Source organism: Contarinia nasturtii, unplaced genomic scaffold (assembly GCF_009176525.2).
Source record: "Contarinia nasturtii isolate CC-2019 unplaced genomic scaffold, AAFC_CNas_1.1 Cnas_scaffold_285, whole genome shotgun sequence".
NCBI classification, from domain to species: Eukaryota; Metazoa; Arthropoda; class Insecta; order Diptera; family Cecidomyiidae; genus Contarinia; species Contarinia nasturtii.
Window position 1 is genome coordinate 2980568 of NW_022197640.1, and position 23435 is coordinate 3004002.

General features: G+C 34.6%; 1 protein-coding gene across 1 annotated transcript in view; it reads right to left on the reverse strand.

Annotated features, from left to right (window-relative positions):
- Window positions 1-23435, reverse strand: part of LOC116337418 — a 45093-nt gene that overhangs the window by 18137 nt on the left and 3521 nt on the right. Inside the window, exons 2-3 of the mRNA XM_031761974.1 lie at window positions 14892-15037; window positions 14318-14826 (exon numbers count right to left, since the gene is read on the reverse strand). Of these exons, the coding sequence (XP_031617834.1) occupies window positions 14318-14399 (82 nt within the window). The 5' untranslated portion in view covers window positions 14400-14826; window positions 14892-15037. The remainder of the gene's footprint in view (window positions 1-14317; window positions 14827-14891; window positions 15038-23435) is intronic.

The following is a 23435-nucleotide window of genomic DNA, read 5'->3' on the forward strand; positions in this document are numbered from 1 at the left end:
AAAAAAAAAAAAAAAAAAACGAAAATTTGTCTGATTCGCTAGAGAATTTTTTGTTTTTGAAAAATCACCCTCCCTGTAAAATGTAGCTCGCACATTACTGACTTAGTTGTATTTGTTGAATGTCACATCGATTGTGGCGCTAGTGTACATAAATAATCATGCACAAGCACGCACCCAAAAAGGAACATAGAAGGCGAGAGAGAGGCACACACACGATTTTATATTAATACAAAATATTACCTTTTCGAACGCAATCATGGAACCAAATTAAAATTTCGCAAACATTTGCATTTGCGTCAGGTAAACTCATATCAGCTCAGCTTTTTGAGAACTTCGACAACAGTGAAATAGTGCGAGGACGACTGAATGAATGAGACATGAGCACACGGTCGTGCAATGTGAATTGTAAAATCAGGTGGCAAGAAGAAGAGGTGAATAAAAACATCATACAGATACAGCAGAAAATATTATTTACGATTCAGTCATTTCCCTGTTACACACTTATCAGTTAATGTGATGAACGAATAAAAACTTCATATCGCCAAAAATATGAGCCAGTTTATGTTTGGCTCGGCGACATCTGTGCATTGAAAAAAGCTTTACCCAGAAAATGTTGGAAAATATGCAAGCTACTTGTCACATGAATAATTACGAACGAACCGACGAACGAACGCAAAATGTTTATGATCATTTGCAGTCACTGATTTTATAACATTTTCGTTAATTTTCTATCCTCCGGCAGATTTTTTTCTCTCTTCCTATTTGTGATATGGTTGAGTCGATTAATTTGACGGTTTTCTTATTTTTTCTTGTTGTGCGTGCATAATTTATGTTTAAGCAAAAGCTACCGCTGTTAGTGTTGTAGATGGAAAATCATGTAAATCAATGAGCAATATTCTGTATTCATTGATTTACTGATGCGGTTATCAGTTAATTTAAGTCTGTAAATCAGGGTGAAATATTTAATTTAATTTAAAGCAAAATTTCAACAGTGACATGCAACAGTAACAAAAGCGAACGCTTTTAAAAAATATATAAATAAATAAATGCAATCGTAAATCTTGCTTGAATAGACAGAACGCTAAACAACAGAAGTGCCGAAAATTATCATCATTTATGCGAAAATAAAACGGACATGAAAACGGAATGCTGGAGACAAAATCGAGTCTGCAGCAAGTGGCTGCAATCTAACAGATGATAAATGGTACTTTATTTCAACAATTGTAATTATTCTGCACAAATGTATAGGTAGATCGTTGGCAATTTATAATAAAGTCATAAAAATCTGACAAGTTTTGGAACGCGTGATACGTGAGCGTTGCTGGCACTCGATACTGTTCTTTTTCTAACACTTGCTCGTTCTCCCTCTCATTTTTGCTCCCAATTCGTCGAATCAAGAGTGTGTAGTAAAAGGGTGCTTCAGCATAAGTGAATTTATTCTGTTCATTTGGTGAATCCGTAATGTATTCGTTTCGTTTGTTCACATGTTGTGTTGAGTGTTAGCTTGCGCGCAAACGAGCACCACATGCTTTTTTTCTCGAGAAACGCAGTAATCTATACCAATACGACTGGGAAGAAACAGAAAACATATTTTGCTTCGAGTCTCTAAGTCATGGTGTGCACAATTCTTTTTTTGCTGCTTCTGCTTTCATTGCAAATGCTATTTTTTCTGCGTGTTGCCTTTGCTTTATTTTTCGTTTCGTTTCGTTTCGACTTCTCTGGTGAAATGCTGGATCTAATTGCGCAATGTGTCTTCTGCAGTCATTTTTGTAACATAAATAAATGATTTCTTTCCACTCTTGATATTCGATAACGTCGCTCGCGCTAAGGCTGTCTCAATGCACACCATCTAAGAAGTATTGTGCATGAATTCATTTAGTCATCGCGATGTGCGTGTTTTTTTTTCTCTCTATCTGTCTCGCATCGTATTTTTTTATTGCGATTCTTCATTGTGTTAACATGAGAATGCGCCAAACAACTCATTCGTTGATGATGGTGGTGGTGTGTATGTGAGCGTGAGATTGAAAGTCGACAAGATTAAATTGCAACCAAAAGGCAGTGCCGAGACAATTTCAAGTACACTTTCATTTGTAAATTTTTGGTAATATACCATTTTCATTATTAATGTTACATATATTTCTCATGCCCCTCGATCAACAATATTTTATCTTATTCTTGTGATTCGATTCAAATAAGACACTCTCGCAGACACCAACGCACATATCTATTGTAAGTGAACGCATGCATGCAAGAAAACGAGCAAGAGCATTCGAACACAATTCGTTTGCAACAATAATAATAATTTCGCTTCATTGATAGGCTGTGTGACGATTAGAGCGAGAGAAGATGTATGTGAAAGAGATAGAATATGATGACGTATATCTAACGAATAACCACAGTAGTTGTGTGTAGTTTTTCTTTTCATTACATGTTTGTGTTATTTACTTTTTGTACGTTGTCCTTGCCGTCGTCGTCATTCTGCCCGTTTTCCTTTCATTCTCTCTCTCTCGCGCGCGCTCTCATCGGTTACACTTTTTTGTAGTGTTTTTGTGATTTGTCAGCAATGTTGTTATTATTCTTGTGTCATCTAAAATATTAGGTATGAGCCAAACATTGTTCACTATTTGCCGCATTGTTGTATGCACGGTAGCCAAAAGTGGATGCATTGTGAGGGAGGATTTGAGGAATGGGAGTTGCTCTATCTATATCTCGCTCTCTGTGCTTCTAGAAGGAACACATCCGGAGAGAATTGGATGGGGCTGTCATCATCATCACTACCACATCAACCATGGCTGTCGTCGTTTTCGTTTCGCTTCAATGTCTTTTATTATGCTAGCACAGATTGTTGCGGCTATGTATACCATTCAATGCTATTTCACATTTTCGGCTATGCGATTTGAATGCACACTCTTGCACGTTCACTATGCCAGACCTTGTCGTACACAAATACACAGAACAAATGACAATCTCCTTTCTTTCTCTATCTCTATTTTTGTCGTCCTTTCCTCTTCGAATGTTTTTCATCATTCAAGCGCTTTATAATATGATGAGAATATATGATTGTCCGAGAATGAATGTGAGTCTTCTCCTGAGAGTTTATTGAAATGTAACACCGCCATACAAAAAATGCTGACTGTCAGCAATTTTTGTATGGCGGTGTTACATTTCAATAAACTCACAGGAGAAGACTCACATTCATTCTCGAACATTCATATATACAGATGTTGAAATGAAAACAATCGCTTACTTAATGCAATTTTTAGTATGCCAAGAACATGTTACAATGCTCGAATATGTTCTCGCTCATTATATGTCATAATCATATCTCAACTTTCTCTCTTTTTCTCTATTTCAATCTATAAGCTAAATTGTTTTTTTTTTTTAGTATAAAAAACACATTTTGTCGAATAACTGTGTTATAAACATTGCCATTTATTAATTCACTTGGTCGCAATCATTTTGTCATTGTCATTAACGTTTTGATTATTCTTTCTTTCTTTTTGTTAGTATCGGTGTTTGCTTAATGTCATTCGATTAAAGTGATGGGGAAGTGTCGCGCGGGCTTTATCCCGATCATTTGCCACTGTAATGGTGAATCTCATGAAGTAAGTGAATAAAACGTTATATATTTCTGAATCTTTGGCCGTTTTTTGTCAGGTGAATATTCGCATTTCGATATGTTCTAAATACCACAAAGTAGGTGGGCTGACCCCTAATTGGTACAGCAAAAGTCAATGGTTTTACTTGAAATCGAACGTCCGACTCATATAATCAAATATAATGTGAACACAACATTCAAATGAATAACATGCCAACAAAATCAAAGTGTTTTTACGACATTTTGACCAAATTGTATGTGAAACTTTTCATGCGCATTACACAATTCTCTCATTCTCAATTTTTTGTTGTGGCAGTGTTTTTCTTTCAATTCGGCACTTGAAATGTATATGAACGACATACAATATTCATTTATGTGACATCACGATTATACGGTTTATGTAGTACTTGAGTCATCAACGTCACACATCACAAATGATTGAGCAATGTGTTGCAGTCGACGACGGCGACAACGATGACATGAACGGTCACCCAAAATGCTTTCTCTTCACTCTCTTCGGCTAGCCATTGTGATATGTAATTATCCTATTCGGTATGCAGTAAAACTTTGGCGTTGCAAAGGTCAACAAAACTCTGTTGGCTCTTTTGTGTGTGTGTTTTTTTCTTCTTCCTTTTTTACTCCCTTCTTTTATGTTTCCGTTGTTTTTTAGCTATTGTTGTTTCTTTCCTTGGATGCTGACCACTTTTGCGACGGAAACTTATTTAGATCGCTGCATTACAAAATACAAATGGATAATCAAATCAAGTTCCGATCTATGGTGATGGTATAAGTGTTGTTTCAGCATATTTGAATGGATTCCTTTTTTCTCACGTAGTATTGCGTCCTCTACATCCTCCTCCCTCTTCCAATTCTCTTAGCATTCCTTTGTCTTTTCTTTGCATTAGATGCACATGTTTGGTGCTCACGCCGCTGTACGTAATAGCATACACACTTTTACTGATTACCACATATACACACATACATGCATTGACTATGATTTTATGGTAACCAATTCATTTTGTGCCCGGTCGGATTTTATTATTTTGTGCGATTGTTCTATGGGGCCATCGGGTGAAAATATGTGAGCCTTTTTGTTTGTGTAAATGAGAATTTTAAGCATTTACTTCAATTTTTGCTCAAACATATCGATTTCGATGTGAAGATCATGTTTTTAGCATACAAAACTGTCATCTTGTCCACAGAGAGTCCAAGAGACACACACACAAAGAGAGAGAGAGATTGGGAAACATACGAAGAAAACTAGAACGATTTTACAGCAAATACTTTATAGAAAGAATTAAATCCATGGAGACAAGTACGCGGCAAACAAACGATATGGTATGGTCGTAAAATGATGCATCAAAAACGAACAAGTATGACTTATGTTTTTAGTTGGTCATTTCAAATGCACGTAAACGCAACTTGGAAATTGTTGACGATTCATTGAACGAGAAAATAGATGGAAAGAGAATGAAATGTATTATTTTACACAATTCTCGTATCGATAATGTCCTTATACTTTGTTCTTGAGTTTAAAGAAAGTAAAGCTTTAGCAATTCACCTCAATTTTATCATTTTATTTAAAAATGCAAAAAAGCGTCATATTTCACTCTCACTCATTTGTTCTGATGGTTTAAAAACAGAATGCGCTTGCACACTTGGCCGTATTCAATGCTGCGAATTATTCGTGAAGGGCACTTTTTAAATGGTGCTAACAATGAAAAGCTTTTCCTTTAATTTTCTAGAGAGTACTCGTCGATTCATTTTTTTTCCTTTCTCTCTTTTCTAAGTCACATCAAATGTATTGTAGAGAAAAATGTGTTTCTTTCGCCATTATACGGACAAACGTTCGTGTATTTATTTAATGCATTCCACTTTTGTTTACGGTAACCGACTCTATCAGATAATGAAAAAATAGAGGGGGAACTCAAATAGAAAATCCTCAAGATTTAATGGTGGAAAAATGTGAAAAGATCATATCCATGGTATGGAGCAAACGAAATTCATGGAATGGTTGCTCGTTTAATTTCATGTGTCACAAAATGTATGATATGCGTACGGTGAGAGCATATAACCGTTTCAACGTTTCAATTTTGCCAAAAGCAACATTTCAACATTAGTTTGTTCTGTTTTTAAAGTGTTTTTAAAATTATTTCAATGCACGTAACATTTGATACAAAATGGCTTACACTTTCGAGTAGATACACATACTGTTTACATTAGCAACGAAGCTATACGTAAACATTTAAAAAGTTTTCTTGATTTTTATTTTATTGAATCGGTTTTACTACTTTGGCGATCATTTTGTTCCATCATAATTTCCAGATTTTAAAGCTCAAAGGTCTTTGTGTATGTTAAACATTCAATGGGTTCAATGACATTCTTTGTCTGCAGATAGTCGGCTCGAAAACATGCGACCATCATCATCATCATCACTGAAAGCATGCATCGTTTTTAAATTTTTGTTTGCCAAAAGAGTTTTATCGAAAAACTCTTATATGGAGAAGAAAAAAAAAACGAAAATCACATCCACTTAATGTGTATAAAGTATCGTTATTCATGTTTGTTATTCTTAACGCATGCAATTTATTTTAAACAAAATTAATTTCGTTGGAAGCAAAATAAAAAAAAATACTCCATGTGCAATGAAAACATTGTGTTGGATACTTTGTGAATAAAAAAAAATGTCACTATTATCATTCATTAATTTTGAATCAACCCGAGTGCTGACAAAATTTAATTTACTCTTTTTCTCTTCCATTTTATTTGGATAACATTTTATTACTTTTTGTGATTTTGTGATCAAACACCAAGTGTCAAACAATTTTGTATTTGAATTTGCAATCAAATAACATTTCTAATTATCATTATCTAATAGGAAAAAAAAACAACATTTGTAACACATTTATATGCTCTTTTTCGAATTTGATCGCCAAAAATTGATGAAATATGAAAATTCAATTGAACAACCCAATGAATACCTATCAGTGTCCACTTTAAAATTCAGCGCGCGTATTTGACATTTCCAACAAAGTCTTTCTAATTGCATTTCATAAAATTATCGTTGAACATGTTGAAAATTATAAATGCACGATTGTTGCATGTGTTGATTAACTAATGAAGAAAAACAACCAAAAAAATAAATAATCAAAATTCCATTTCATGGATTGCACAAATTCCAAAACGGAAACGAAAATCTCTCTCATTCTGTGGCATTCGAAATGATAATAATACGTTGATTTGCGAATTGTTGTACGAAACATTGTTTAGTTTTTTTTGTTGTTGTGGGAAGTCGAAAGAAATGACAAAGGTCAGCTATCGTCAAGTACATTGCCGCATCATCATATCGCTGCAATTAGACATAAATAATTGCCGTTTTTTGGAATTGGCATGAGTTTGTCCACACACGACAGTGGCAACAGCAGCAACAAAAACAACAACAGAATCTGAATTGAGTGGAAACCATAACATACAAATTCACACGCGCGCTCACACGACCGTGGCATAAGTAAATTAATATATTGCCTGTCGGAAACAGAAGATAAAAAGCAAAACCAATGGAAATGAATGTATTTTTATTTGTGCATTTTTGTTTCTATGTGACATTGAGAGAGCAAGTAGAGATTGGTTGGTCCATGGTTTGGTGCTCTCTCTCAAAACAGGGCTAGAGTTTTTCCACATTTATTGTGTCTCATCGAGTACGCACACCAGTTTTTTCCTTTTGCATGTCATAACACACATGCCCTCTCTCTCTGCATGGCTGCGGGGTGGTGAATGTTGTTGTTTTTTCGGCGATGTTGTCGTTCAGTGTGAGCATGCATGTGTTCGGAATTTGTGTGTTTTTGATCAATGTTTGCACATTATCGCTCGCTTGCTCGCCACTTTATTCGCATTCATTAAACGAATTAATTAATTAAATTGAGCAGTGAAGCATTATATTTGTTTTCTTTTTCATTTGACAGAAACTCGTGTTTACACTCTTTTTTTCTACTTTATATAGTTTGTGTCTCTTTATTCGTTTTCGTTCGCGCAATTCTTTTACGGTTTTTTTTTTGTATAGTACATATGCATTTCTCGCTATAAACCCCATTGAATGGAAGAGAGTTGTTTGTTGCTTCCCTGTTTGTTCGCATTGAGCTCCGTTATTAAGCACCGATCCATCGATGGTATAAAGCGACCGATAAAAATGACACATAATAATAAAAATCGAAAACAACATCAATGAAAATGGAAAATAGCACAATTTTGATAAATTGTGATGGAAAAATCAATTTTCGTTGGATATCATTGCTGTCATTGCTTCAGTTGTTGATGTTGATGAAGCTGCTATTGTTGATGTTGATGCTGTTATTGTGGTCGAATACCATAATATAGAAGAGAACAGAGACATGCAACAATACAATGTATGTACGCTGTACGCCATTGCTCAGCCAGCAATGATGACCATGTATGTCCAACTGTCCATGCCGATATGCCAGCTGATAGAGGAGTGTATAATTTATTTATATGAAATGTCATGAAATCGCATGTGTTTGAAAAAATATAAGGTGAGATGAGTTGACGGAATATTAAATGACCGCCAACGAGATAGAAAGAGGTGGAGGTGTTGGAGAGAAAAGCGAGAACTTAGAATTGAAACATGATGAACACTAAAACTTCATATGGAACGGGAAAGATAAGAAAAAGGGAATATAAATAATCACCAGTCATCAAAATAAGTAGTATTAGTATCCACAAAAGGAGTTGAGATGTTTTTTGTTTCGTTTTTGCTGTCGTTTTTCATCCACTCGAAATGATGGAATGATCAGTGGTTCTAGTCTGTTTTTGAAACGAATGAGGGTGTATCTGAATTTATGATCCCATTCTTAAGAAAACCAATTGACGTAACTGTGGTTTCAAGTGAATTTTCGCTTTTCTCTCTCTCTCGCTCCTTTCAATATTTTATTACATTCCTGCTATCTTTTTTTTCTCTGAATATTACTTCTTCCGTGTAATGAGGTAAGCGATTTTGGTTATATCTGCAATTCTATGCATTAAATCTTGTGTGTTATTTGTTGTCAAGCACGACAAAATTCGGTAAAGCTTATCTTGCTTTCATGTTTGTATTTCCAAAGCCATTTTGTTGTTGATCACTGGTTGTTATTTTCATTCCATTTCTCTCCTTTCTTTTCTCATTCCCTTTTTGGTTCTTTTTGCCCTCTATCTCTTCTCTACACCCCCTTTTTTCATGTACACTTGACTCCTTTTACCGACAAATTTATTTATTTTTATTTTTTGATGCATTTTTTCACTGCTCATTGTTGCTGTCACGATGCAATTTTTTTCTCGCTTATTCAAAGCTGACTATGCCTTGTATTGCGTTTCGTTCATATTCATTTCATATTTTGTCTCTTTTAGTTTTATTCATGATTTGGGCCATATCGATGCAATTGCATAGTCACTAAATCAAGACCGACGACCGTCCACTTTATAAGCATGTTTCTTTGCTTCTTTGGCTTTGAATATTTATGTATACGATTTTATTTTATATATATTTTTTTTCATTTCTGTTTTTTTTTGTTGCTGCTTTCTTTTCCAATGAACTTTTCAACTCTGAATAATGTGAAACCACATGGATTAAATATTTTGGGTGGAGCTTTTTATTTGGTAAGCACAAGTATTTTAAAGATATATGTGTATAGATATATAATTTAAGTAGTGAACTGGAGTGGCGGGACAATATGAAATAAGGCAAAGCACACCGGCACACTGCAACCGCAAACATGACTTCATCCAGACACACGTAGTTCTCGACTCTCATTGTTGTTGTTGCATTTTTCAGTGCTTCACCAGCACTATGGATAGGTAAAAGTGCTGTTTCAGATGAAAAGGTTATTCAAAAGTAAACAAAAAATTACAAATATAGCAAGAATGCCTGAGAGAAATGTGGGAAAAAAGTGACGATGAAGGCGAAAAGAGTGTGAGCAAAAACGACAACGATGGTGAGTGCGAGTGAGATGCAAAACGAGTGAAGGAAGAGGGAAAAAAATACAGCACTGCATCACACAGTGAATAAAATCATAAAAACATACTTGCTATGATATGAATATGAACCTCTCTCACGGTGTTTCATACTCATGAAAATATTTATGAAGTTTTTTACAATCCTCAGCGGAAATTCTGTTGAAATGTAATTGTTGCACTCTTCCGTTTTACTTTGGATTTTATGCTCTGCATCTCTCTTTCTTTCATTCATTCGTTCTCATTTAGTCTTACTCGTATTTGGTTTCGCGTGTCTCATCTTTGATTCGTGTGAAAAAATGCATTACGCGTATAATTTTTGCGTATCCGTCCGACTTTGATTGATTTAAATGTTGGAGTGTAGCATAGTAATGTTTGAATTGACCTTAAAATTGCAAATTTTCACTTTATTGCTCATTCCTGTCTGACTAGCAACGTCTGCTCAAAGCAAATTCACAAACAGCCAGCTGCTTGTTGCCGTACGTAAGCATCCATTTTTTTGCCATGCATTTCAGAAATTTACATCGTTACATAATTACATCCATTACGGAGATCATCAGCAAATATTCATCGTATACGAATAAACCGGAACCGAATAAAAAAAGAGTCCTGAATGAATCTTTGGAACTTTGCAAATATTTCTCGTCGTGTTTTTTTTAATGCATATGCGTTAAATTTATTCTATTGCAAAACGATTAAACGAAATGGCACCAATGAAAACAGATGCTTCAGTGCTATGGCTGTTGTTCCATTTTTTTCAGACGTAAAAAAACGTAATTTATTGCCAATTTTCGTATTGAGCTGCATTGAACGTTAGTAAATTAAGTGTTTTTTTTCTTCCGCTGTCGACCAGCATGGAACGACACAAGAAGCTAAAAAGATACTGCTTATAATTCCATCCGATTGAAGGATTTGACAACAGAAACAAAAGAAATTAATGATGCTTTTGTTGAAGCGTTTTCTTTTGCATCTCATTGTATAATGGTATAGCAATCATTGACAATGAACGTTTTACTTAGGCGAACAAAGAAGGAATGAAAGAGACGGAGACGGAATAAAAGCGAGACAGAGAGAGAAAGAGAGCCACTCAAAAGACAACGGACATAAAGTCATTTTTATATATTAGTGAAATAAAGTGTGTTTGATGAACGCCAACTCAAAAAGATTTTCATGTTGCTGTCGTCGCTGTTGCTGCTGATGTTGCTTTTATATTAAAGCTATGTGCTTTTGCTATTGCTGTTATTGGAACTGGCTTGCTTTTGCTGTACCGTAAATGTGTTGTCGTCTTTTGTTTTGATTTGAATACTGGCCATGGACGGTGTCGCACAGTGAACTGTATTTGAGCTTTCCGGTGGTATTGTTTCGTAGATAGAGAAAAGGAATGTTTAAAAACAATGCTTATTTTGTTTTTAAGTTTTTTCTTTCATACTTTGTATACACATTTGCCTTCCCTTCATTTTCTTTCAGCAGTGAGACACAAAAACATTGTCGTTATTATTTTGCATTGTAAATCTACATGCTACACAATATGCGTGTAGTCCATTTGTTGTGATTTTGTTTGACTCGTCTCGGCCAAGCCAAATACATGATGTCAATGTGGGTGCGCTTCACGATGCACGTTCGTTGGTTTTAAATGTATTTTCAATCTAAAATCACAATTGTTTGTCAAGAGCGCATTGATACAGACAGATTATATATAGAATATATCGTTTTATTTGAACCGTTCAAATACCATCATACAGACGAATTTTCCGTTTTTTTGTTTCGCAAATCTTGGTTGCAACGCACATCAATTTCGGAATGCCACACATTAAAATGAAGAGAAATCAGTTTGAAAAGCCTACTCAATACTATTTCATGCATGTATAAAAAAGCTCAATTTATTGTGAGTGGGGATAAATGCACATCAAAATGATAAATGAGAAAAATACGTGATAAGCCGATGGTATTCGTTTGGTGTGCGTGAGCAGTTGTCGCTGGTAAGCGAACAACAAATATAAGAACATCGCGTAAAGCATTTTGCGTGATGTTGTATGTCCATGACAAAAGATACACGCATCACATTACAAGAAGGGTGAAGTGTTGAAAACAAAAATAATTTTATATTTATTGTTCCATCACTTTAATTGTGTATGTGGATTTTGACAAGTGAGATCCTCCCATGGCGATGACAAGCACGTGCGACACCAGCACACACCGTGCACTTCACAATGACCAATCTGTATGTATAACATGTATATTGTGTATCTATCAAAGATGTGAGTTAGATGAGCATCAAGTCATCTCATTTCCTTATTTTCATGTTGATTTCATCAAGAATTGAAAGAAATGAGCATATTCAACGAAAATCACCGACCGAATGGTTATATGAAACATTGTTGTTGTTATTTATTTTGGATTAGCCAACCACAAAACTACCACAAGCAGATTTACTTACAGTTGACTTTGTTTAGATAGGGGGGATCCATTGATTAATTTTGTTTTATAGCACTTCAAGTGAATATTGAATAGACTTAGTAGATATTGTCATTGTTTGTCGGTGGAAATTTGGAAATAACAATAAAACTTTCTCACCATTTGATGCATAAATAAAAAGTGTAAAATTGCTGTAAAAATAATAAAAAAAAAGAAATGAAGGAAAAAAGAAGAAATTTTTGTGTGTTATGTATATGAGAAAAAACTGAAGCGATAATAAAACCAACGACGATGACAATAACGACGGTCATGGAATAAATTTAGGTAAAAATACGCTTAGATGTGGTCTAATACATGCTACACAACGGTACTATGAAACTCACAATGCAGCAGTCATCATTTTGAGCGAGAGAATGTGTTTGTTTTCGATCGAAAACATTTTTTCTTTCTACTCGGGCAATGCAATGCCTTTAAAAAACATTTTCTTTCATCCTGACACAACAAAAAGAGAATAATAAAAATTCAAAGGAAAAAAGACGAAGACACACACGGAGACAAAGTGCTATGAAAAGAAGAAGATCATCGTACGAGCATATACGGCGTGTGCTTGGTTTCATGATTACCGTGCAAAAAAACAACAACATTCAATATCTTCATGGTATTTCAACATCTTGAGCTTGACATATTGTCAGCGAACAGCGAATTAATAAAATTCCATGCACAAAAATTTCTATTGAATTCAATATTATCGGTGAAATCGAAAAAGATTGTAAGATGTGGGATCAAGAGATGCCGGGAATAAACACAAAACGACAAGACCCATCGCGTATTCTGTTGCCATATGGAACGCCAAAGCACAGAAAGCGAGAAAAGAGAAAGGAGCCATTCAGCCAGCCAGGAAGACGAATCGTTCGTGTGTATGTATTTATCTGTATAAGTATACGTAGCGATAATAAAATATATGTATTACGGTGTGGTTTGTTCGGTTAGTGCAGCATCATTTGCCTTCTTTCTTTCCTTCGTTTTTTTTTTATTTGATATTGCATATTCTTTTCTGTTTTCCATTCTATGGCTTTTGTTCAAATGTGAAACGCTATTTCGAAAGCTCTCATAAGAGCCAATGCGAGTGTGCATATAAGTGTTGAACGTACAGATTCCCATGTATGCGCTTTGGCTGTAGACATTCACTTGACAAAAGATGTTTGTTAATGTGCTGCTACTGCACTATTACTTGTGTGTGGTCGTAACATTGAAAGATGGAAATGGCAATAGGAACAGGTAGAGCAAAGATACTGAACGGAAATTAAACACATTGCAGGTTAAGGTAATATTTCAAACGATCTGTGCGTTTTTTCTTATTTCGTATGTGTATGTGCTCGTTTTGTGTCATCCAGTGTTTTATACTTTCTTCTTTTCAGCTTATTCTCGTTTTTCTTTCTACATTTGTCCTCGGCGTCGTGCTTTTCATTGGTGTCGCCACTAAAAGCACATATCATATTGTATGGTGTGTTATAGTGTCGAAGTGTTTCATTCTTGATTTTCATTCTATTCAGAGCATGATAATAGTAATCATTGATGGTGGAAAAAAACCTGAACGCTAGAGAAAGAGAGCGAGATAAAAAAAAAATGCAAGAATATCCAAAAGAGATGGAAAGCAAGAGCAGAAAAAAGCCATTCCTTGAAGCGATATTTATTTATTTTGTGACGGGCAAATATTCGCATTGTTGGCTGCCTTAAATCATTCATCTTGCCTCTACCTCTTCACAGCCGATTGTGTGGTTACTTTTGCACATTCTTCGCTCACCCTAGCACCAACCTAGGTATGGTTTAATAAAAAATGATGATTTACTACAAACTGACACAACAATAGCGCCAATCGAGCACTCATGTTATGAGAGTAAATACATGTATAAAATAAATAGGGAAAAAATCAGAAGCAAAAGAAAAATGCGAAAAAAATTCAACACAAACGCCGCATTATCAGCGAAATTCCAACAAATCAAGCATTACTCTCGCTATCGCTCGCAGTCTCTCTCTCCGCCTGCTCTCACATACTTATTATCGCTATTCGCTATTTCCCCTGACCACCGCCTTTGATTCGCCTCATTGTACGACGGGTTTTTGTATACGCTAAAACACTGTTCGACGGCGTGAACTGAATGTAATTATTGTGTATCAAATATTATACATAAAATCCATAAACAAATGCTACATATGCAAACATGCGACGAGGCGAAACAATGAGAAATTATCGGAGAAAAAAAGCATGAATATAACATAACAGGCACAAAATTCATTACTTACATATACTGAATAAATGGAGGATCATCAAACAAATCGACGGCCACCCGATCGACTTCCAACTCATGCTTGCCATTGTTTGCATTTCGAATTTACGATAGATGCTTCTTGATGTATGGCCAGTGGTTTATTTTTTTTTTCGCCTTTGTTTCTGTGGTTGTCGACGATGTTGTTGATATTGATACTGATGCTGATAGTCTTGTTCAGTTTTTGCCGTTCGATTAGACAAAGTTCATTTGAATTCGTTATTTTTGTTCAAGCTATATCTCGGCTAATTTGACGCGTTCTCACTATCAGCGAAATTGGTCGATAATTTTTGCTGTGGTTTTTCTTAGACAATAGGTTTTGTTGTCGGCAGTAATGATGGTTTGAGTCGTTGCTGCTGTTCAGTTCGGTTATATATGCTTTCAATGCCTTTTCCCAAAGTACCAATGTGTATGCGGTTGATTTTTATTTAGGTTGTCGTTGATTGAATGGTTATTTCTCTACTGAGCAATTAATTGACTATTAAGCTGGAAATGATTGGATGATTTTACATGTTTTTATTTCAAATTGACATAAAATGCGTTCCGCATACCAACAAATCAATTGTATTATTGTCCATTATTGATAACATAGCGACAGATGAGCCAATTGACATGCGATTGTATCAATTGTACTTCATTTGGTGAATGATCGGAACTTTTTGATGCTTTTGTAAAATTAAGAATGAAACACTCAGACCTGAAAGAATAAAGCAAAAAAAAATTATTTTTTTTATTTTCAAAAATCAATAAGATCATTTTCAAATAGATTAAAATTTGGTTAATATTCAACGATGCATCCGATGTGAAAAGAGACAAAAACCAAATCGAATAAAATCGTAAAGAATGGAGAACAAAGAGCTCATTGTAAAAACGACATCGACGCAATGACTTGAATTCAAAAATTTTATGCAAATTATGGTGTCTTCGAATCAATCTATTCGCTTGGTATAAAACACACTTCAATGGTATATCATAAAAGTCACAAGGGCGTTACGAGTGCTCCCAATCGGAATTATCGATATTTGGTTTCAGGACAAGTGAACCGAAGGGAATTCCGCGCAAGAGTTCACTTTTCAACCGCAATACGCTATCCGAATTATTATCATGACTTGAATTTAAGAACTTAAGGCACAATGGATCATCACCGTATGCTACTACATTACAATTTGAAAAGCTCTGAGACATCAACAGAAAAAAATTCGGACGCACACACAATAAACAGAGAAATAACTTCAACTACTTGAATAATAGTATGATACAACATTTGATTTGTGTGGAACCGATTGGTTTTGCAAAAGCGACCAATCGGTATTCGTTTAAAGTTATTTGATTGACGAAACAAATTAATTGAAAGCATGAATTTACTATACAATTCATAATAATTCAAATATCATAATAAATGCTTGCATCCGTATATTGCATCTGCTCGTAACAATGTAATATCAATTGCATCAATTTGAAATTTGGTACTTTCATTATTTATTATGTGCATATATATCAAAATTTCCATTCAATAAATATAACCAGCATAAACAAGAGAAAATACACCCTTGTGAAGGACACGTGTATCAATTACGGTAAATTCTTTATTTTATTTTATTTTATTTTGGAATGAAACATTGCATGCCAATGGAGTAACACAAAGTTATTTATTCAGATTGTGCTATTTGCTTCCGGACAAACGAATACTTTGATGAATAGTTTTGATTTTTTTACATTTTATTTTGTTTGATCATTAAAGATTTTTCACAAAATCAAATGCATTATTCACATGCGCCAATTTAACAATTGTGTGAGATACTTTTATACGATATTCAAATATATTCCAAAAATAGAAATCTATGGGAGAGGGTTCCAAGCTGAAAATCGATACTATCTGGATTAAAAGTTATAAGAACTCGCATAAATCGAAAAATAGTTCTTCAAATTCGTTTTATAGTTTTATCTCTATACCGTTAAGAAAGCTCAAATGAGAAACAAAGAGAGAAAAAGAGTAAAATTGTAAAAAATGTCAAACAATGACATTTTCAAAGAAAACACCAGAGAGAAACCGAATCCAACAGGCCCAATATATTGAAAATTCTGGCAAACTCACACGAAATAGTTATATTGAGATCACATTCAGGGAATGGTTCGCATATAAAAATCTTATGGTATAATATTCTTATAGCTATAACAAGGGGATATTCATACTAGAAAAACTAGTGAAACTAGCAGCAATTAGAACAGTACGATTAGTGTTTCGAGTGCGTGAAGTTGGTTCTCAGTAAAAAAAATTATACACATTGTATATGAAGGGCCAACTTCACGCACTATAAAAACTAGAATTCTTTTTGAAACTAGAAATTGCATGAATATCCCCCTGAGCTATAATATAGCACTATACTCTATAAGAACGAAATAACGTTCATTACGTTATGCTCGCGTTAAAGCGACACCGCGTTACGTCAAATACGGCACCGCGTCGCGCTATGCAGCATTTTTACACCAATATAATTAAATGCATGTTGAACAAACGCCAATCCCCACGATTTTTTTTTTGTTTCGACTGTCTTTAATCGGCTATATGGCAGGCTTATATGAAACTCTCGGAGACTCGGTATAGTGCACAAAAATTGAATTATAGTCTATAAATATAGTGCTATAAGAATATTATACTATAAGATTTTTATATGCAAACCATTTCCTGATCACATTCAGATAGATTTTTGAGTTTGAACATCTAAGATACTAAAATAGAATAGAACCGATGGATGCAGAATCTTGGTACTTAGTTAGATGTCTGCATTTAGAGCAATATTTTAAATGCAATTCGATGAACAAAATTGTAATATATATGACTGTAGCCACAAAATTAAAAAAATAATAATAATATGTGCGATTGGATCCATCAGCGATGACGTCAGCCGACGATAATTCCTGCCATTTATTTGACAAATGTCGATACGTATGCAATGAACGGTTAAGATGAGAGTCATATTTACTAATTGGTAATTTTGTGAATGAATTGTCGTTTCTTCATCGTTCCTTATCACCATAGGTCAAACAATTCTCAAAATACTTGCTAAAAATATTGCTGATTTTATATTTATTTTTTTTATTTATCTATATTTTCTTTTCATCATTCTTGAACAATTACATGATGATGTGATTCGTTAGATGACGATATGAAAGATTGAATTCGACACAAAACAGAACTTTGGCCAAAAGATCGGTCCCATCTGATATTAATTTTCGAAATCATTTAAGTATTCAATTGGCCAATACATTGATGCAAATCCACATGGAATTCATTAATTATTTTTCATGGTTGAGATTTATCAAAAAAGCAGATTTGTAGCAATATAAAGCTACTTAATTTACGGTGTATTTTTATTACAGTAAATCCATTTTATTTTCTCTTTCAATCATCTGAAGTGTGCGTATCTTATGAAATTCAAATTCAGGTTCAGAGAGGGAGAGAGTTTCTATCAAATGTTAGACGTTCTCGTAAGCATCCATGAAAATGTAATGATATGATGTTTTTCATCATATACACGTACCCAACAAACATTGTTCATATTGTATGTAAGCGAATGAGTAATTTTTCCTTCTTCCATGAGTAAATTTACCGTGAAATAACAGTGTGAAAACATTATTCTGATTTTATTAAAATTCATTTTGCACATGCATAAAAAAGAGTGCGATAAAAGGGCGAAAAATGGATTTGCATGGCACTTTATTTGATTCTGTTGTCTTTTGCTTGCTTCTAGTTTTGATATCGAATATTTTAAAGTGTTCAATATTTTTTGTTGTTGTTGCTTGTGTATTGCTTATTTTGTTGCTGGTGATGTGGCATAGAGATGGGAACGTGAGCGGGGGAAAGAAATGTAGTTTGTTGAGCTTGTAAATTTTTGATTTGTTAGCAGATGTTCAATAAGCGAATCAATTGTTTGCATAAAAGATATATATATATATATATGCTCACAGTTCGCAATGCGTTACAATTGGCGTACAATACAATGCAAAATAACATGTACGCAGATACAGACGGATATCTCGTATATGAATCTGTTTCAGTGTTTGCCAATTGTGATAATGCATTTATTTATATGCAAATTTTGCGACGATCAGAATCACAGCGTAGAAAAATTGATGAAAAATAGACGTGCTTTGATAAAATCAACAATATCTGCCGCAAATGATTGTCGAATTAAACTCTTATTTATTTGATGCAAATGCAACGACAAAATATGTATAAAACTTAAATGAAACAATGCAAATTGTATTTAACAGCTGTTTGGACCATCATAAATATAATAATCGAATAATTGATATATCAATTTTCTTTTTTTTCATGGTTTGGTTCCGAATTTTTGTTGGCGTTGTGTGAGAAAACAATTTCATTTCCGATTTATAAGGAAGTTAATGCCTGAACGCGATGACCGAAAAATGTTTTTGGAATTAAATTTTACCCAAATTATGCATGAATATTCATGTGTTCTTTGGCAAAATGAATTTGTGCACAATGTATACATACATAGTCGATCCATGCACACAAAACAAACCGTTGTGCTCATTTATTTTCAGCCTCACTTGCGTAATATGCATGAAGTTCACACTTATTTAGCATTCCTAATGATTCGTAAAATTCAATAAATTTCATTATTAGCCATAAATGCCGTTCTTCATGAGAACATATTAAATTGGAACTGATATATTCAATGTGTTACAATGTACAAACAAGGAGCATGGGCGCTTAACGTACACGCAAAACATAGACTCACACAACTAAATAGCGAATATTCTATATTAATGGATCGTTTCTTTTTTTTCGGGAATTTTATTTTTAAATTTCAAATTACATATATATTTACGCGACATAAAATTAACTAGTTTTATTGAATGTGGAGTTGTTTTCACATGCCCATATTGTCAAATGCATGCCATGAATGAAAAACTTCAAATTTCGAGAGGCGGAGAGAGAGAGATACGTGGGGAAAATGAATGAATGAGCGATGCGTTGGAGAGAAATTGAGTCTCATCATATCATCATTTCATGGCTTGTGTTTACAATGTAGATAATAATTTTTTCGGCAGTTCCATCGACGTGTATGATTACACGGTATAAACATTGGGATACGTTTCAATGCTACACTCTCTCACACGTTCATAAACATAAACACACACACACACACGCACATGGTTTCACATACCAAATACAAAGTACACATTCATATGTTTTTCGACGGAACAATCATATTAATAAAAATGTCAACCTCAAAAACTCGAAAACAGCACAACAACTTCATTTTGTTACGGCAGCTGTAGCATCGACACAATCATGGATCTCTAATGCTCTTGACACCCCCTTCACGCGTATCCGGTCACTCTTTTCCTCTCATTTTCCTATCTCTTTGCCATCATCCGCGTGCACATTTCACGATGGCAAATGTGAATGAATTTTGCTGGCTGTATCATTCGCTTATTTCGTTCTGTGTTTCATTCTGTTTTACGTTTTGGCCTGAAAAATTTTCATCATCAAGAGAAAACATATTCATCCAACCGGTTCTCTGCACACACATTCCAATTCGGTAAATTGCATGGCGTTGTAACACACCAGGTACAGGTATGATTTGAGCCGATTTCATTCGTACAAACCGAATATATAAAGATTTAAAACGAACAGAATAACCACCATCCAGCGCTGCAAGTGAATAGCATCTCCCAAATAAATGAAAACTTACACATTGGATTACACCAACAACGGCGACCAGAGTAAACTATGGTAAAATCGGTTTGAATACATGCACAAAAAGTATGAAGCTTTGGAAATGTTTTTGTCATATCCAAAAGGTTGGAAGTTGGAAGAGAGATAGAAATACAAAAGTAACACGATGGAGAAAAAAAAAACAAAAACAAGGAATTCACACAAATTACCCCAAACATACAAATTCGAATATTACGTTCACTGGATCGCTCTGGCACAACATCTAGCTGAAAAAGGGAGAGAGAATAGATAGAATAACCGCCAGAGCTTACGATATGCAGCATGTCGCGCTGATGATATCGTAGTGGCATCAAATAGCACCAAAATTCATTCATTCGTACAGTATATTTATTTATTCTTTCCACCCAATTCACACTCAAAACTCATTAACATAAAAACCGAAGCGTTCTCTCACTGGGTTCTCGTTGTATGTAGGCTGTCGTACACAATCCGTTATTCGTACCTTTATCAACGGCATTTTTTGGTGATATAGCAACAACAACACCAACAGCGATACCATGTTGACTATGTGTCGATAATTTGATATTGCTGTGGAATTTTTGGATACATCTGCTTTTGAAATTGTGTTAGAGAGCGGTAGAGAGAAAATTCGGTTGAACATTTTTGAAGTAATTTAACTGGAAACATAATCAGTGATCTTCGTTTGTCAAATGATCTCTGATGTTCAAATACAAACACCAATGCATTACATTCTGGCATCTAAATGAATATGTCTTTTTGTATGATTTTTGTTGTTGTTGCTGTCGGTTGTGCGGATATAATTGTTGCGCGGATTGTTGAATATGCATTCGCATTCTCGATTTCTCAAACAAATCTCAACAACAAATACAGCTAGCGCAAAACAATTTGTAAACACATATTATTATAATTATTATTGTAACTATTGTGTGAATGCATAGTTGATTGCATTCAAACAAATAGAACAGAAGGTATGTATGTACACAGGGAATCATTGCCATTTCTTGCGCCATTTCACATGAAATACATGCTACAGCAAATGTAAATATGCGAATTTTGTGAATAGCAATAGCATTCCACAATTTTTAAACAAACGGACTTTATTCGAACACGAGTTTTCGGTGAAAAAAAAAAACGCTTACAATCAACACTTTAACATTTGAAATACCGCGAATAACTTCTATACTAAACACGCAACATACAAAAATATCAAATGAATCGTAGAGAGGAAAATCAAATTATTTGTTCGTTGAATTTGTTTCCGTTTTTCTGTTTTTTTTTTTTTTTTGTATTTGGACAAACACAAACAAGCAGCCAAACATGATCAAAAAATCATCAATGTGTGAGTGTGTCTTTTTTTTCTCTGATTTCAAAAAGTAATGCATAAAACAATAATAGTTTCTCAGTAGGTGAGCGTGAATTTCAAATGATTTCGCTGCTATTTCATTTCATTTACGGTGAAAAATGGCTTTGATGTCATTACTATTCGCAGTGTTTGTTTGCCGGCGCTGTTTTTGGTGGTAACGGTGATGGTAATATTGCTGCACCAAATGCAGCATGATGTATAGGCTGTGATTTGAGAAAGCGAATACTTGAATTGTTCATGATAACACTCTGGGAGCGCGCGTGTGAAAACTATGGCAAACACAGAACATTTTCAGTGAAATTTATTATGTTTTAAAATTCTGGCAAACTACAAATGTTTGCTAAATTTTATATATATGCGAAAAGCATTTCAGCACACACTTTATAGTAATGCACATACATACAAAAACGAGGAAAGGAGGAAAATTACGGCAAATGATAAACATTCGCTGTTATTGTTGTTTTCTTCATCTTCTTTGCACTATGACTAGGCAGCAACCAGAAACACACACAAACACACACAAAACTTATCACGTGGTTCGATTTTTAACTCAAGACCGGTTTGTGGATACACTTTAATTTCTCGTATAATACTATATATATAGATCTCCGTACAGCATTTAGACTCAATGCACATGTAGCCAAAACAAACACAAAAAACTGCATACACTTTACATTCTACAACATTATACTATTCCATGAGAGCAAACGAACGGCAAATGTAACGCAGTAAAACTAGTGTTTTGACATTTTTAGACGCATCGCATTGCTGTCTACTACATTGATGCTTTATTTTTCATTTCATTTTTACAGTGAACGAAAAATACCGTTACACCGTTTCACGATTTCCCATAGGTCTGTCGTTCACTGTCCAAACTCATACCTACATATGTATATACATACAAATTACACAGTGGAAAATATGCAATACCATTGGCAATACAATAAGGGATGCATCAGCCATTCAGCAATATACGTTAAGAGCATTTGTAGTGGATTGGATATCACAATACCATAGAAAAGCAAAACCAATACGATTCATACAGCTTAGCTTGGGACCAGGATTTCAACAACAAACCAACTGAAATGCCAAAAAAAGAAAAACACAAAAAACGGTGTGTATTGTATATATATGAAACAAGCTAAAGGGAAAAAAACACAGGCAACCGCGACAAAAAGATGTACTTTTTAAAATGGAGCGAGCGAGATGGATTTGGTGGGAAAGTGAGATAGATGAAACTGACGAACATAAAGAGAAAGAGCGAGAGAGAGAGAGAAAGCGAAGAGGAGAGAGATGGGAGACAATGGAGAATAGCCACTAGATTATCGTGCAGTGAAAAATGTGCATTTTTATTCTATTCACACTTGGACTTGTACTCGAACATTTAGCCGAATCTAATGAAACTACCGTACATATCCCATTATTATTACTGTTTTTGGTGTTGTTGTTTTTGTTATCATTTTTGTTGTTTAGTTTTCCTTTATTTTTCTTTCATTTAGCAAATCTTTTATGGTATGGTGCCTGGGTATAGTTTTTTTTAGCCACCCATATGGACATGCAATGAGCTTTCTTTCCCATTCGCCTCGATTGTTCCAACACCAAAACTTTTACGTGGTGTGAATTTTGCCTCTTTACGTTTTCATTTTACACATGTATTCGGACACACACACATGCCACTAGTGCATGCATAGAGACACACATATGCTCGCTTGAATTCACACGGTAATGTATGTGGCCCACTGACTGGAGAAACCAATCGCGAATATAGAGGTAAAATGAATGATAGAACTAGAGAGAGAAAGGGTGAGAGAGAGAGAGAAGACGAGGAAGGAGAAGAGGAACCAAAAAAAAGCTCAGATCCAAAAAACTGGAAGTAAAATTCACAGTACGAAATGAATATGTAATGGGTTTGGCATGTACTGAAGTCATGTTGATCGCATTCAGCTAACAAACAAAAATTTTCGAAATGTATTTTATGTCAAAGACCATTTCCATTCGCAT